Source organism: Schistocerca americana, chromosome 7 (assembly GCF_021461395.2).
Source record: "Schistocerca americana isolate TAMUIC-IGC-003095 chromosome 7, iqSchAmer2.1, whole genome shotgun sequence".
Taxonomy (NCBI): Eukaryota; Metazoa; Arthropoda; class Insecta; order Orthoptera; family Acrididae; genus Schistocerca; species Schistocerca americana.
The window spans coordinates 194,908,011-194,924,169 of NC_060125.1; the positions used below are offsets into that span (position 1 = coordinate 194,908,011).

Here is a 16,159-nt window from a genome sequence, read left to right on the forward strand (position 1 = left end):
AACTGGCTGACACTGACGGCGGCGGTGCACAAATGCTGCGCAGCTAGCGCCATTCGACGGCCAACACCGCGGTTCCTGGTGTGTCCGCTGTGCCGTGCGTGTTATCATTGCTTGTACAGCCCTCTCGCAGTGTCCGGAGCAAGTATGGTGGGTCTGACACACCGGTGTCAATGTGTTCTTTTTTCCATTTCCAGGAGTGTATTAGGTTTTCTCTTGGTTAATCAAAAGCCCGATTTTGCTGGCACTCTACCTGAGATATCTGTCTGTATATGTCTTTCAGTTCTTCTTGAGTTTCACTCAGCAACACTATATCATCTGCATAAGCCAGGAGTTTTACTTCACTGTGTTCGAATCGGAGACCATTATATAGATGTAAATTACTCTTCCGAACCACTTTCTCTAATGCAAGGTTGAAGACGAGACATGAAAGAGCGTCTCCCTGTCGTAAGCCTGTTTTAATTGGAAAGGTGGGGGATATGGATCCTCGGAACTTCACTGCTGCCTGGGAGCCATCCATGCACAGTTGTATCATCCTAATGATTTTACTGGGTATACTAAATTCTCGTAAGGTGTTGTAGAGGCTACTTCTGTGGATACTGTCGTAGACTCACTGGAAGTCAATGAAGAGACAGTGGATGTTTTTGTTAAATTCCCAGTATTTCTCAAAGATGTGTCGTATAGTAAACAAATTATCAGTTGTGGAGCGATTTGTTCGAAATCCAGCCTGGTAATCTTGAATAATGTTTTCCGCATAAGTTTTAAGTTTTTCCAGAATGGTCGTTGACAGGATTTTGTATGTTACGTTCAGCAAACTGAATCCTCTGTAATTTCCACATTCCATTCTGTTTCCTTTCTTGTGTGTGGGACAAATTATTGCAGTTTTCCAATCTTCAGGCAGCGTTTCAGTTTTCCAGATCATTGTGATAAGGTTATAAATTTCTTTGTGTAGTTTGCTTCCACTTTCTTCTAACATCTCTGCTGATGCCTGGTCCTCGCCTGCTGCTTTGTTGTTTTTGAACTTTTGAATGGAGTGGATCACTACCTGTTCTGTGATTCTACATTCGTCATTATTAATGCTGTCACTCTCAGACATTGCGTAATTGAAGGTTATGTACGAATCAGTGCAATTTAACATTTGTGAGAAATACTCTTTCCATCTTTCTAGGATACTTTCCAGCTGCGTTAGCATATTTTAATTTTTATCTTTTATGAATAGGTTTTCACTTTGATAACCTCTCTTACTTTCCTTTATATACTGAAACAACTTCTTTGAGTTTCTATTCCTGCTTTCCACTTCTGCAGATTCTAGGACACCAGTTAGATATTTCCTGTTCTCTGTTCGCAGAACTCTTGCTGTTCCTCTTCCAACCGCATTGAACTTCTCCCTCCTGTCCTCACTCTCTTTATTATGCAACCATAGCATCCTGGCTTCTTTCCTCCTTTCTGTTGCTCACTGACACTTTTCGTTGAACCATTTCTGTTTCTTCGTTTTCTTTTTCTTGCCCAGTGTTTTTTCTGCTACATCTGTTACTACAGTCTTTATTCTTTCCCAAGCCTTCTCGACACTATTTTCCTCCTCAGCTTCTTGCAATGCTGTAAATCGGTTATTTATTTCAATCACATAGGTTTCTTTAACAGACAGTTCCTTCAGTCGTTCGATGTCTAAATTAGGTTTTGGTGTGGCTTTTGGTTGTTGATTCCAAACCATCTTGATTTTCATCTTTCCTTCAACGAGGAAATGATCCGAGCCACTTTCAGCTCCTCTATACGTTCTGACATCTCTTATAAATGAAGTGAAACGTTGATCTGTCATAACATGTTCAATCTGATTTACTGTTTTACCATCTGGAGAGCACCTAGTACTTTTGTAACATGTCACATGTAAAAAGGTAAAAAGCGAAAAAAATGTAGACCTGGTTGCTCAAACTATATAAGCAAATCAAAGTTTAAAAAATGTGAAAGTAGCTGTAACACGACAGGTAAAAGAAAACAGAGATAACCCAGGCATTACTTTGCACAGGAGAATCTAAAGACACAACAATCCGAGAGTGGAAGAAAGTAACCTGCGGTTTCTCGGTGGGTACCCGTCACAGGGGGAGGCTCTCGTCCCCACGACCACCCCTAACATTGGAAGTGGAAGAGTATTAAAAGTTAGAATAAAATCCGCTCTCCCTCTTGAAATGCAACACTTTGGTAGTGGCTGTCACGTCATCCGTATGCATCCCAGGTTGCGAGGTTGGCAATCTGCGAGTGTGCCGCAGATCGGCCAGCAAGGGGCACTCAATGAGAGGACGCGCTGTCGTCGGTAGACTACTGCAGCTGCAGTGAAGAGGGTCCTCCTGAGGCAAAAGAAACTCGTGGGTAAGTCTCGTGTGGCTGTGTCTTTAGCTAGACGGTCGGCGAGTTCTTTCCCTGGAATGCCGATCTGGCTCGGTGACCAGATGAAGGTCACTGTCTTTCCAGAGCTCTAGAGGTCAGCCAGTAGGTCCTGGATAGCACAGAGTTATGCCTTTTAAGCAAATTATGGAATCGCTACAGATCAGAAAGATCGTCTTGGCGTGGGCGTACCGCAAAGCCTGAGAGATGGCAACCAACTCTGGAATGTCCACTTGGCAGATAGTGCTCCTCGTATCCCCTTGCATGTGGAAAACTTAACCCACCATGTCGTTGACTTTCGACTCATCCGTCTAGATGCTTACTGAATTAGAATAATCGTGAAGGACTGAAGGAAACAGGTGTCAGAGAAGGATAGATTCAGCATCCTTCTTGGGGCCACAAAAGAGGTCCATCCGTATGACAGGACATGGTATAGCCCACGGGGGATGCCCAGACTGACGGATACTTCTACATCTACATCTACATCCATATTCCGCAAACAACCTACGGTGTATGGCAGAGGGTACTTTAAGTACCTCTATCGGATCTCCCTTCTATTCCAGTCCCGTATTGTTCGTGGAAAGAAAGATTGTCGATATCCCTCTGTGTGGGCTCTAATCTCTCTGATTTTATCCTCATGGTCTCTTCGCGAGATATACGTAGGAGGGAGCAATATACTGCTTGACTCCTCGGTGAAGGTATCTTCTCGAAACTTCAACAAAAGCCCGTACCGAGCTACTGAGCATCTCTCCTGCAAACTCTTGGAGTTTATCTATCATCTCCGTAACGCTTTCGCGATTACTAAATGATCCTGTAACGAAGCGCGCTGCTCTCCGTTGGATCTTCTCTAGCTCTTCTATCAACCCTATGTGGTACGGATCCCACACTGGTGAGCAATATTCAAGCAGTGGCCGAACAAGTGTACTGTAACCTACTTCCTTTGTTTTCGGATTGCATTTGCTTAGGATTATCGAATGAATCTCAGTCTGGCATCTGCTTTACCGACGATCAACTTTATATGATCATTCCATTTTAAATCACTGTTAATGCCTACTTCGCAGCACATTCCACTTGTCTACATTGAGATTCAATTGCCATTTCCTGCACCATGCCTCAATTCGTTGCAGATCATCCTGCATTTCAGTACAATTTTCCATTGTTATCACCTCTCGATATACCACAGCATCATCCGCAAAAAGCTTCCGTGAACTTCCGATGTTATCCACAAGGTCATTTACGTATATTGTGAATAGCAACGGTCCCCTGCGGCACACCTGAAATCACTCTTACTTCGGAACACTTCTCTCCATTGAGAATGACATGCTGCGTTCTGTTATCTAGGAACTCTTCAATCCAATCACACAATTGGTCTGATAGTCCATATGCTCTTACTTTGTTCGTTAAACGACTGTGGGGAACTGTATCGAACGCCTTGCGGAAGTCAAGGAACACGGCATCTACCTGGGAACCAGTGTCTATGGCCCTCTGAGTCTCGTGGACGAATAGCGCGAGCTGGGTTTCACACGATCGTCGTTTTCGAAACCCATGCTGATTCCTACAGAGTAGATTTCTAGTCTCCAGAAAAGTCATTATACTCGAACATAATTTTGTTGTTGTTGTTGTGGTCTTCAATCCTGAGACTGGTTTGATGCAGCTCTCCATGCTAATCTATCCTGTGCAAGCTCCTTCATCTGCCAGTACTTACTGCAACCTACATCCTTCTGAATCTGCATACTGTATTCATCTCTTGGTCTCCTTCTACGATTTTTACCCTCCACGCTGTCCTCCAATGCTAAATGCCTCAGAACATGCCCTACCAACCGGTCCCTTCTTCTTGTCAAGTTGTGCCACAAACTCCTCTTCTCCCATATTCTGTTCAATACCTCCTCATTAGTTATGTGATCTACCCATCTAATCTTCAGCATTCTTCTGTAGTACCACATTTCGAAAGCTTCTATTCTCTTCTTGTCCAAACTATTTTTCGTCCATGTTTCACTTCCATACAAAAATACTTCCAGAAACGACTTCCTGACACTTAAAACTAAACTCGATGTTAACAAATTTCTCTTCTTCATAAACGCTTTCCTTGCCAATGCCAGTCTACATTTCATATCCCCTCTACTTGGACCATCATCAGTTACTTTTCTCCCCAAATAGCAAACCTCCTTTACTACTTTAAGCGTCTCATTTCTTAATCTAATTCCCTCAGCATCACCCGACTTAATTCGACTACATTCCATAATCCTCGTTTTGCTTTTGTTGATGTTCATCTTATATCCTCCTTTCAAGACACTGTCCATTCCGTTCAACTGCTCTTCCAAGTCCTTTGCTGTCTCTGACAGAATTACAATGTCATCGGCGAACCTCAAAGTTTATACTTCTTCTCCATGAATTTTAATACCTACTTCGAATTTTTCTTTTGTTTCCTTCACTGCTTGCTCAATATACAGGTTGAATAACATCGGGTAGAGGCTACAACCCTGTCTCACTCCCTTCCCAACCACTGCTTCCCTTTCATGTCCCTCGACTCTTATAATTGCCATCTGGTTTCTGTACAAATTGTAAATAGCATTTTGCTCCCTGTATTTTACCCCTGCCAGCTACAGAATTTGAAAGAGAGTATTCCAGTCAACATTGGCAAAAGCTCTCTCTAAGTCTACAAATGCTAGAAACGTAGGTTTGCCTTCCCTTAATCTAGCTTCTAAGATAAGTCGTATGGTCAGTATTGTCTCACGTGTTCCAATATTTCTACGGAATCCAAACTGATCTTCCCTGAGTTCAGCTTCTACCAGTTTTTCCATTCGTCTGTAAAGAATTCGCGTTAGTATTTTGCATCCGTGAATTGTTAAACGATAACTAGTTTGGACAAGAAGAGACTAGAAGCTTTCGAAATGTGGTGATACAGAAGAATGTTGAAGATAAGGTGGGTAGATCACGTAACTAATGAGGAGGTATTGAATAGGATTGGGGAGAAGAGAAGTTTGTTGTGGCACAACTTGACTAGGTGAAGGGCTCGGTTGGTAGGACACGTTTTGAGGCATCAAGGGATCACAAATTTAGCATTGGAGGGCATCGTGGAGGGTAAAAATCGTAGAGGGAGACCAAGAGATGAATACACTAAGCAGATTCAGAAGGATGTAGGTTGCAGTAGGTACTGGGAGATGAAGAAGCTTGCTCAGGATAGAGTAGCATGGAGAGCTGCATCAAGCCAGCCTCAGGACTGAAGACCACAACAACAACAATAGATGACACCTTTCTTATCGCACCAGACACAGAACACTGTCTTCTTTTCAAAGCGCTTTGGTTTTGCATTGTGTGTCAATGGTTTGCCTGAACTCACCCACGATTTACGACGCTTAAGATTCTTGGAAGGGCAGTTAAACAGAATGAACAGTGTCTTGAAAGGAGGGTATAAGATGAACATCAACAAAAAGCTAAACGAGGATAATGGAATGTAGTCGCATTAAATCGGGTGATACTGAGGGAATTGTATTAATAAATGAGGCACTTAAAGTAGATGAATGTAGACTGGCAATGGCAAGCAAAGCGTTTCTGAAGAAGAGATATTTGTTAACATCGAGTATGGAAGTGAAACATGGACGATAAATAGTTTGGACAAGAAGAGAATAGAAGCTTTCGAAATGTGGTGCTACAGAAGAATGCTGAAGATTAGATGGGTAGATCACATAACTAATGAGGAGGTATTGAATAGAATTGGGGAGAAGAGAAATTTGTGGCACAACTTGACTAGAAGAAGGGATCGGTTGATAGGACATGTTCTGAGGAATCAAAGGATCACCAATTTAGTATTGGAGGGCAGCGTTGAGGGTAAAAATCGTAGAGGGAAACCAAGAGACGAATACACTAAGCATACTCAGAAGGATGCAGGTTGCAGTAGGTACTGCGAGATGAAGAAGCTTGCACAGGATGGAGTAGCATGGAGAGCTGCATCAAACCTGTCTCTGGGCTGAAGACCACAACAACAACAAGATTCTCAAAATATATCCATTTTTCGTCATCTGTCACTATTCGATGGAGAAACGACTTTCTTTCGTATTTGGCGAGCAGCATTTCACAAGTGGTCTTTGGATTTGCTTACTGTCTTTCATTCAGTTCACGCAGTACCCATTTTCCTATCTTCTGCACCTTTCGCATAGCTTCCAACGGAAGAGAAACGGCTTTCTGCGTCACATTCAGAACTTGTTTTTTGGCATGGCATTCACAGCCTGCCGGAAAGGTGAGAGAAATATATAAATAGCAATGGGGTTTATTTTGAATAAAATATTGTTTTTCAGTTTTAAACAACAGACGTGCAATGATCGCAACCAAATTCCAGTTTCATACTTCTACACTTGGTGGGTCCTGTCCATTCCATCCGCTGCCTTCGCCGGTTTCGCTTCGGAGAGTTCTTGAATTTTTGTTATCGCAGCAACTCATGCGGTGCTAGCTGGAAACCGTTATCTCGATTGACAATTTTATCATGGACTCATATCTCTACGGCCTCTTTAAATAGAATCCCAGAACCCGTTCGCCCTGCACAACAGCTTTATTTGTTCGAAATCTGACGGTTTCGTTGAGACTGTGTTCCGCCACTGCAGATTTCTCTGTTTGCTCCAGTCTAGGCGAATGCTCCGTACGTGTTCGGAGCAGCGCTGCGGCATACATCGCTCCTTTTGGCCGATGTACTGCTCGCCACACTCGGAGCTGATGCTGTAGACTACATGTGTCTGTACTCTTAGTTTACTCTTCACCGAGCCCAGCATATTGTTGATTTTGGCGATGAGCAAAACATGGTTCTAACTTTGCTCTTTTCTAATATCCTAGCAACCTCTGCCGTGGGCGGTCCAGCATACGGAAGGAACGCTAAGCGCATAATGTCTTCTTCACCTACGTCTTCTCTTCTTCTTCTTCTTCTTCTTCTTACTATATTGCAAAGCGCATCATCTCCGCTTCACAGAATAGCCATTCTCGAAGAAAGTTTTTCTTGTCTCGACTGTTAAACCGAGAAGACTTCATCAATGATTACTATTGTCCTTGTACACACTCGTTCCTCGTGTATATCCTTCTTTCCAACCAGATATTCTTTATTTCCCATTATTCTTTGTCGGTGTAGTCTCTCAAAATTTCATTTTCCCAGAACTCGCTATGTTTATTTTGCACACCTATAAATTCTTTTTATATCTGTCTCCATTATTATTATTATTATTATTATTATTATTGTTATTATGAGTGCCAACAGCAGCAGGAGTAGAAGTACTGCTAGTATAAACTGTATTAGATCATAGTCAGCATTATTTATTCACACCGTCACTATAGACACTCAAATCATTTTCATGATATTTGTCATATTAAAATTGTTATTTATTTCCTAAGTAAGATGTAAAAATATACTGTAGGTGTGAAACGATATGATGCCGTAGTTAAGATGTTGTTTCCGACGCCCTTTGAAGTACATGCTGGCGTGCTTATGTCGTAGGTTGATGCCTGTGGAGGTCCATAAGTTCGTGCACAAATTGGTGACGGACACAATCGCCCAGAGAGAAAGTGGAAACGTGCAGCGCAGAGACTACCTGCAGCTGCTGGTTGACCTCAAGACCAAGGGCTACCTCGATAGTGAGGGACAGGTGCTCGCCGATAAGTCGAGTGAGTAACACCCGTAATACAGTCGCAAACGCCTCACGATTTTGCCACGGGAAATGAAACGTGAAACGTATGAGCATTTCTGCATTCCTGCTTTCTACATCCCTTGGAATCGCATTAAGACAGACCAATATCTTTAATATCGGTTTGCTGCAAAATGCTTGAGCATAGTCTAAATTCCAATATGCGAGGGTCACTCCAAAACAAATGCACACTATTTTTTTAAATCCATGTTTTATTCTACATGTTTGAAAGTTTTATAGTGTGTAGATACATCCTTTAGGAACAATATTTTAATTTCTCCACATAATTTCCATCCCTCTCAACTGCCTTACGTCATCTTGGAACTACCGTCTGTATACCCGCACGGTAAAATTCTCGACCAGCCTGTTGGAGCCACTGTTTGGCAGCGTGCACAAGGGAGTCATCATCTTCAAACCTTGTTCCACGAAGAGAGTCTTTCAGTTTCCCAAAGAGATGATAGTCACATGGCGCCAGGTCAGGACTGTAAAGCGGATGTTTCAGTGTTGTCCACCCGAGTTTCGAGATCGCTTCCATGGTTTTTTGACTGACATGTGGCCGTGCGTTGTCGTCCAACAGCAAAACATTCTGCTTTTGCCGATGTGGTCGAACACGACTCAGTCGAGCTTGAAGTTTCTTCAGTGTCGTCACAAATGGATCATAATTTATGGTGGTTCCAATTGGCTTGATGTCCACAAGCAAGAGTCGCTCGGAATCGAAAAACACCATAGCCATAATTTTTCCAGCAGCAGGTGTGGCTTGGAATTTTTTTCCTTGAGTGAATTTGCATGATGCCACTCCATTGATTGCCTCTTCATCTCTGGTGAAAAATGATGGAGCCATGTTTCACCACCTGTCATAATTCTTCCAAGAAATTCATCTCCACCATTCTCGTATTGTTCCAAAAGTTCGCTGCATACCGTTTTTCTTGTTTCTTTGTGAGCAACTGTCAACATTCTGGGAACCCCCTGGCACAAACCTTTTTTAACGCCAACACCTTCAGTATTCTGCAAAAACTTCCTTCCCCTATCCCAACTCAAATGGTTCAAATGGCACTGAGCACTATGGGACTTAACATCTGTGGTCATCAGTCCCCTAGAACTCAGAACTACTTAAACCTAACTAACCTAAGGACGTCACACACATCCATGCCCGAGGCAGGATTCGAACCTGCGACCGTAGCAGTCGCGCGGTTCCGGAGTGAGCGCCTAGAACCGCTATACCACCGCGGCCGGCCCTATCCCAACGTAGCGTGACAATTCGTTCAGTGTGATGCGTCTGTCAGCAGTCACCAATTCGTTAACTCTCTGCAAATTGTCTGGAGTATGTGCAGTACGAGGCCTGCCGCTCCGAGACAGTCCTCAAAATTGCCGTGCCCGCTTTCATCACGTAACATGCTTGCCCACCGACTGACTGTACTGCGATCGACAGCAGCATCTCCATACACCTTTTTCAACCTCTTGTGGATGTTTCCCACTGTCTCGTTTTCACAGCACAGGAATTCTATGACAGCACGTTGCTTCCGACGAACGTCAAGTGTAGCAGCCATCTTGAAGACATGTTGTGACGGCGCCACTCACGGGAACAGGTTGAAAACGAGCGGGAAGGATGTATCTACACGCTGTAAGACTTTCACACATGCAGAATGAAAACTGCATTTTTACAAAAATAGTGTGCATTTCTTTTGGAGTGACCCTCGTAACAACTTTCCTTGAGAAAACAAAGCTTCTGTCCAGAGATCAACAGATATTTAGAAAGCATCACTCGTGCGAAACTCAGCTCCCCCTCCCCCTTTTTCTCGCATGATATCCTGTGCACCACGAATGGAGGGCGACAGGCAGATTCCATATGCCTAGATTTCCGTAAAGCGTTTAATGCGGTGACCCACTCCAAATTGTTGCCGAAGGTTCGAGCTTTTGGAGTAGGTTTACACTTCTGTGAGTAGAAGACTTTTCAAGTAGTAGAACGCAGTACGTTGTGATGGACTGCGAGTGTTCATCGAAACACAGATCTCCTCAAGCCCCAGGGAATTGTTGACAAGACTGTTCTTGTTCTCTGAAGACATAAACGATATCACGGATGGGGTGAGCAGCTGTCTGGGACTGTTTCCTCAGGAAGCTGTATTGTACAGGAAACTCTCGTCGTTGTGTGACTATAGGAGGATCTACATCTACATCTACATACATACTCCACAATCCACCATACGGTGCGTGGCGGAGGGTGCCTCGTACCGCAATTAGCATCTTCTCTCCCTGTTCCACTCCCAAACAGAACGAGGGAAAAATGACTGCCTATATGCCTCCGTAGGAGCCCTAATCTCTCTTATCTTATCTTTGTGGTCTTTCCGCGAAATGTAAGTTGGCGGCAGTAAAATTGTACTGCAGTCAGCCTCAAATGCTGGTTCCCTAAATTTCCTCAGTAGCGATTCACGAAAAGAACGCCTCCTTTCCTCTAGAGACTGCCACCCGAGTTCCTGAAGCATTTCCGTAACACTCGCGTGATGATCAAACCTACTAGTAACAAATCTAGCAGCCCGCCTCTGAATTGCTTCTATGTCCTCCCTCAATCCGACCTGATAGGGATCCCAAACGCTCGAGCAGAATAGGTCGTATTAGTGTTTTATAAGCGGTCTCCTTTACAGATGAACCACATCTTCCCAAAATTCTGCCAATGAACCGAAGACGACTATCCGGGGATTCTTTTTCCTATTCATCTGCAATAATTTACATTTATCTATATTTAGAGTTAACTGCCATTCTTTACACCAATCACATATCCTGTCCAAGTCATCTTGTATCCTCCTACTATCACTCAAGGACGACACCTTCCCGTACACCACAGAATCATCAGCAAACAGCCGCACATTGCTATCCACCCTATCCAAAAGATAGTTTATGTAGATAGAAAACAACAGCGGACCTACCACACTTCCCTGGAGCACTCCAAATGATACCCTCACCTCCGATGAACACTCACCATTGAGGACAACGTGCTGGGTTCTATTACTTAAGAAGTCTTCGAGCCACTCACATACTTGGGAACCAATCCCATATGCTCGTACGTTAGTTAGGAGTGTGCAGTGGGGCACCGAGTCAAACGCTTTCCGGAAGCCAAGGAACATGGCATCCGTTTGATACTCTTCAGCCATGGTTCGCAAGACATCATGTGAAAAAAGGGCGAGTTGCGTTTCACAGGAGCGATGCTTTCTAAAGCCGTGCTGATGCATGGACAGCAACTTCTCTGTCTCAAGGAAATTCATGAAGTGAGTGCATGCTGCACTGTTGCTTGTGATACATGAGGACGTGAAGGTTCGGTGGCCACTTGGTGCTACTGGAGAAGAGTACAGTATGTGCCGAGGCGGCATCGGACTTCACTTTCTCCCTTCTCTATCATCATCCAGCACGAACCTGAGACCACCCTATACACACACACACACACACACACACACACACACTTATTATAGTCACCTACACTTATTAGATACGCTTGAACACACACGTCTCACATTTCGCGAAGAAGAGGTGCCATTGTGCCTTTCTCATTACGCGACTGAACCAATCCTTTCGTGTTTTCCATCCAGCAGTGCCATACGACTTTACAGTTTTGACCTGTTTTATCAGTGTTGAATCTCGTCCACTTTCTTCATCCTTTGAATTAATCAGCACTCCATCTTCAGGTCACAAGTGGCTCATCGGGACCATCCGACCGCCGTCTCATCCTCAGCGGAGGATGCGGATAGGAGGGGCGTGTGGTCAGCACACTGCTCTCCTGGTCGTTATGATGGTTTTCTTTGACCGGAGCCGCTACTATTCGGACGAGCAGCTCCTCAGTTGGCATCACGGGGCTGAGTGCACCCCGAAAAATGGCAACAGCGCATGGCGGCCCGAATGGTCACCCATCCAAGTGCCGGCCACGCCCAACAGCGCTTAACTTCGGTAATCTGACGGGATCCGGAGTAGCCACTGCGGCAAGGCCGTTGCCTTGAATTAATCAGGATCTCTTCTAAATAGGGACGAAGTAAATTGTCACCCATGGTTAACATTGTGTAAGACATCAAATATATCCCTTGTTCCTTGTATATTTCGTCTCCATTGGGGAGAGTCAGCTGCTGTCCTGAGAATTCTAGGGAGATCTGTTTACAGTTTACTATTTTGTAGATGCAAGAAGCCTGCAGAAAAAAACCTAAAAATTTCGTAAAGTGAAATATTTTCTTCTTCTCAGGTCGCTGATATGTAAGTCGCGTCCAGCAAGAGCAAAAGACCAGGGTTCAATTCAGATGCTGTGCCACCTTGTCGGTTTTGCTTCTTTCACATACAGTAGTAATCACGCGTTACTCCACGATTAGGGAATTCACGGAGGTTCGTGTCGACTGCTCCTTCTCTAACGTAGAATCCTGATGTGTGGGAGTGCTTTACACGTGCTATCTTATTCCCTGATGTATTTTTTTCTTAATTGTAGGGATATTCTGGGCGCACATTGTGTCATACAGAAATGTGAAGTGTGTTCGGTTTCATTACACTAAACTGCTCAGCAACATCGAAAATTATGTAAAAACGTAAATTATTCCTGAAGGTGGACTCATGGGGCTGAAATGCAGCGGGGAATAAAAAGCAATACAGATACTTGTAAGTGAAATCAGTTTTTGTAAACAATCTGTGTGTGGGTGTTTCTCGTCAAGACCGATAACAGTCGTGCATGGGTAGCTCAGATGGTAGAGCACTTGTCCGCGAAAGGCAAAGGTCCCGAGTTCGAGTTTCGGACCGGCACACAGTTTTAATCTGCCAAGGCCGGCCGCGGTGGCCGAGCGGTTTTAAGCGCTACAGTCTGGAACCGCGCAACCGCTACAGTCGCAGGTTCGAATCCTGCCTCGGGCATGGATGTGTGTGATGTCCTTAGGTTAGTTAGGTTTAAGTAGTGCTAAGTTCTAGGGGACTGATGACCTCAGAAGTTAAGTCCCATAGTGCTCAGAGCCATTTGAACCAATCTGCCAGGAAGTTTCATATCGGCGCACACTCCGCTGCAGAGTGAAAATCTCCTTCTGCATTTAAATTATTAATCGTGAATAAATTCATTCTATTTTTATTCTGTTCTAAAATGAAAAGCCGCAAAAATGTCATTTAGCATACTGATAAAAAATAAGCAAAAATGCCTTTTGAGACAATTCTAAACAGTCTGGACTTACATTTACGTCAAACAGTGCGTATGATATTTACGTGATTCGAAAATTGATGCGCTGCTTCAGCGTGAATAATATCTCTCAAAGACATTTACTAATTCCTGCTTTTTGTGCTTTGCCAGTAAAAGTTTGTGAACTCTGTTTCAGCCTTCACAGACATTGACATAGTGGCGCAGGTGATGACATTCATGACGGATGGAACCCACACCAGCGCCACGACCATGTCGTTCGCCCTTTACGAGTTGGCTCTGCATGAAGACATCCAACAGCATCTACGGGAGGAACTCCGAGAGGCGGTGGACAAGCACGGCGGGCAGCTGGGATACGAAGCCATCAACGACTGCACCTACCTCGACATGGTCTTCTCAGGTCAGCATCAGCGAATCTTTAATATTTCCGCTGGCTGTCTACTTCATGCTTAAACTTGCAGGAACCAGATAACTATTACCTGCTATATCGAATATAACAGTAACTTCAGATGGCTGCAGTATATGTACACAGAGGTGACAAAAATTTTTGCATCCTGCCTGGAAGGAGGTGCGTGGGTTTGCTCCTGTAAACTGAAAAGTTGGCCGAATGAAGGAAGTGAGTAGGAGCAGGAAAAGGTAATACACCTCGGTACTGCAAGAAAGTAATACTGGTTTACTGATGCATGAATATATACAGGACATACTTAACATTGTACTGAGGTGCGAAGCTTTAAACCAGTCATAAGTAGAGCAAAGTATGTGAAGCGAAGCTGAAGCATAGTGTCCCGGCCGTCTGCTCTTGATCAAATGGGCAGAGTCTCCAGCGGCGCTCGTAGACCTCAACAGAGCCTGCTAGAGGGCGCTGTCGGTGTCTGTCGTAGTGCCAACTTAACTTGCACCTACGCCGTGGCATCGTTGCTATCGATACCACAAAAATCATGGGATATCTCCGAATCTCTTATTGGACCTCCTTTTGCCCGGCGTAGTGCAGGAACTGTACATGGCAAGGACACGCCAAGATGTTGGAAGTCCTTTGCAGAAACATAGGACCATACTGCCTATATAGCCGTTCATAATTGCGAAAGCGTTACCGGCGCAGCATTTTGTGCACGAACTGATCTCGCGATCATGTCCCATAAATGGTCGATAGGATTCATGTCGGACGATCTGGGTGACCAAATCAATCGCACGAGTTGTCCAGAATTTCCCTCAAGCCAATCGCGTACAATTGTGATCTTGGACAGGGCGCATTGCCATCCATAAAAATCCCGTCATTGTTTTAGAACATGAAGTCGATGAACGGCTGCAAACGGTCTCTAAGTAGCCGAGCATAACAATTTCTAGTCAACGATCGGTTCATTTGGGCCAGAGGACTCAGTCCAGCACCGTTACCGAACCACCACCATCTTGCACAGTGCCTTGTTGACAACTTGGGTTCAAAATGGTTCAAATGGCTCTGAGCACTATGGGACTTAACTTCGAAGGTCATCAGTCCCCTAGAACTCAGAACTACTTAAACCTAACTAACCTAAGGACATCACACACACATCCATGCCCGAGGCAGGATTCGAACCTGCGACCGTAGTGGTCGCGCGGTTCCAGACTGTAGCGCCTAGAACCGCTCGGCCACCCCCGCCGGCGACAACTTGGGTCCATGGCTTCGTGGGATCTGCGCCACGCTCGAACCCTACAATCAGTTCTTACCAGCTGAAATCGGGACTAATTTTACGAGGTTGAGTCAATTGAAAACCTTAAATTTGTAAAAACAAATCGAAATTTCGCGCCGTTATCCTGTAAGTTGGTAAGCGTGCTACAAACAGCGTGCAGAATGGCCTGTAGGTGGCAGCATAATGCAGATGCACACATACCGTCGCAGTATCAGTATAAAGATGGCCGCCCCACTTGCGACTTGCACCAGGGAAGAACAGCGTTCTGTTATTCGGTTTTTGCGTTGTGAAGGTGTGAAACCTATTAAAATTCATCGACGAATGAAGGTTCAGTACAGTGATACATGTTTGTCACAGCAGCAAGTCTACGAATGGAGTAGGAAGTTCGCAAATGGTGTCACTTCAGTGGAAGATGCTCCTCGTCCAGGTCAGGCACAACGAGTTGTGACTCCACAGAACATTGCAGCAGTTGAAACCGTAATGAAGGAAAACCGCCGAGTGACACTGAATGACATTGCAGCATGTTTACAGACTAGCCATGGGTCAGCACACCACACTGTGCATGATGTGCTCCAGTTTCACAAAGTGTCTGCAAGATGGGTGCCACGGCAGCTGACTCCTGAAATGAGAGAACGACATGTTGATGCTTGCGAAGAACTTCTTCGCCGCTTTGAACGATAAGGTGAGTCGTTACTGGGGACGAAACCTGTGCCGATTTCCACCAACCGGAAACGAAGAGAGCGAGGAAGGAATGGCGCCATTCCTCATCACCAAAACCAAAGAAGTTTCGAACAGAACCATCAGCAGGGAAGGTTATGCTGAGTCTCTTTTTGGACGAAAAAGTCGTCATTTTGGAGCATTACATGCCTAGAGGGACCACTGTCACCAGTGAATCATACACAGATCTCCTAAAAAATTATCTGCGGCCTGCAATCATATCAAAGAGACTTGGATTACTGTCAGCAGGTGTCCTATTGCAACATGACAATGCAAGGCCCCACACTGCCCGTACAACAGTTGCAACTATCACAGACCTGCATTTTGAGTGTCTTCCTCATCCACCATACTCACCAGACTTTGCCCCAAGTGATTTCCATATGTTTGGACCACTCATAGACGCAATGGGAGGAAAGAAGTTGCGTTCTGATGAAGAGGTACGCCACACGGTGCATGAGTGGTTGCGCGGACTACAAAAACAATTTTTTTCTACAAGAATTTATGCACTTTGCAAGCGCTGGAGGACTTGCATTGAGCGTGGGGGAGATCATGTAGAAACGTGATACAGCTTTGTACCACTTCTGCACAATAAA

At 44.6% G+C, this 16,159-nt stretch overlaps 1 protein-coding gene and 1 pseudogene across 1 annotated transcript in view; one reads left to right on the plus strand and one right to left on the minus strand.

Annotated features, from left to right (window-relative positions):
• LOC124622214 (cytochrome P450 6a2-like) overlaps positions 1-16,159 on the plus strand; it is an 84,762-nt gene that overhangs the window by 50,279 nt on the left and 18,324 nt on the right. The window contains exons 6-7 of the mRNA XM_047147862.1: positions 7,853-8,019; positions 13,361-13,582. Coding sequence (XP_047003818.1) covers positions 7,853-8,019; positions 13,361-13,582 — 389 coding nt within the window. The remainder of the gene's footprint in view (positions 1-7,852; positions 8,020-13,360; positions 13,583-16,159) is intronic.
• Positions 11,901-12,018, minus strand: LOC124623516 (annotated as a pseudogene).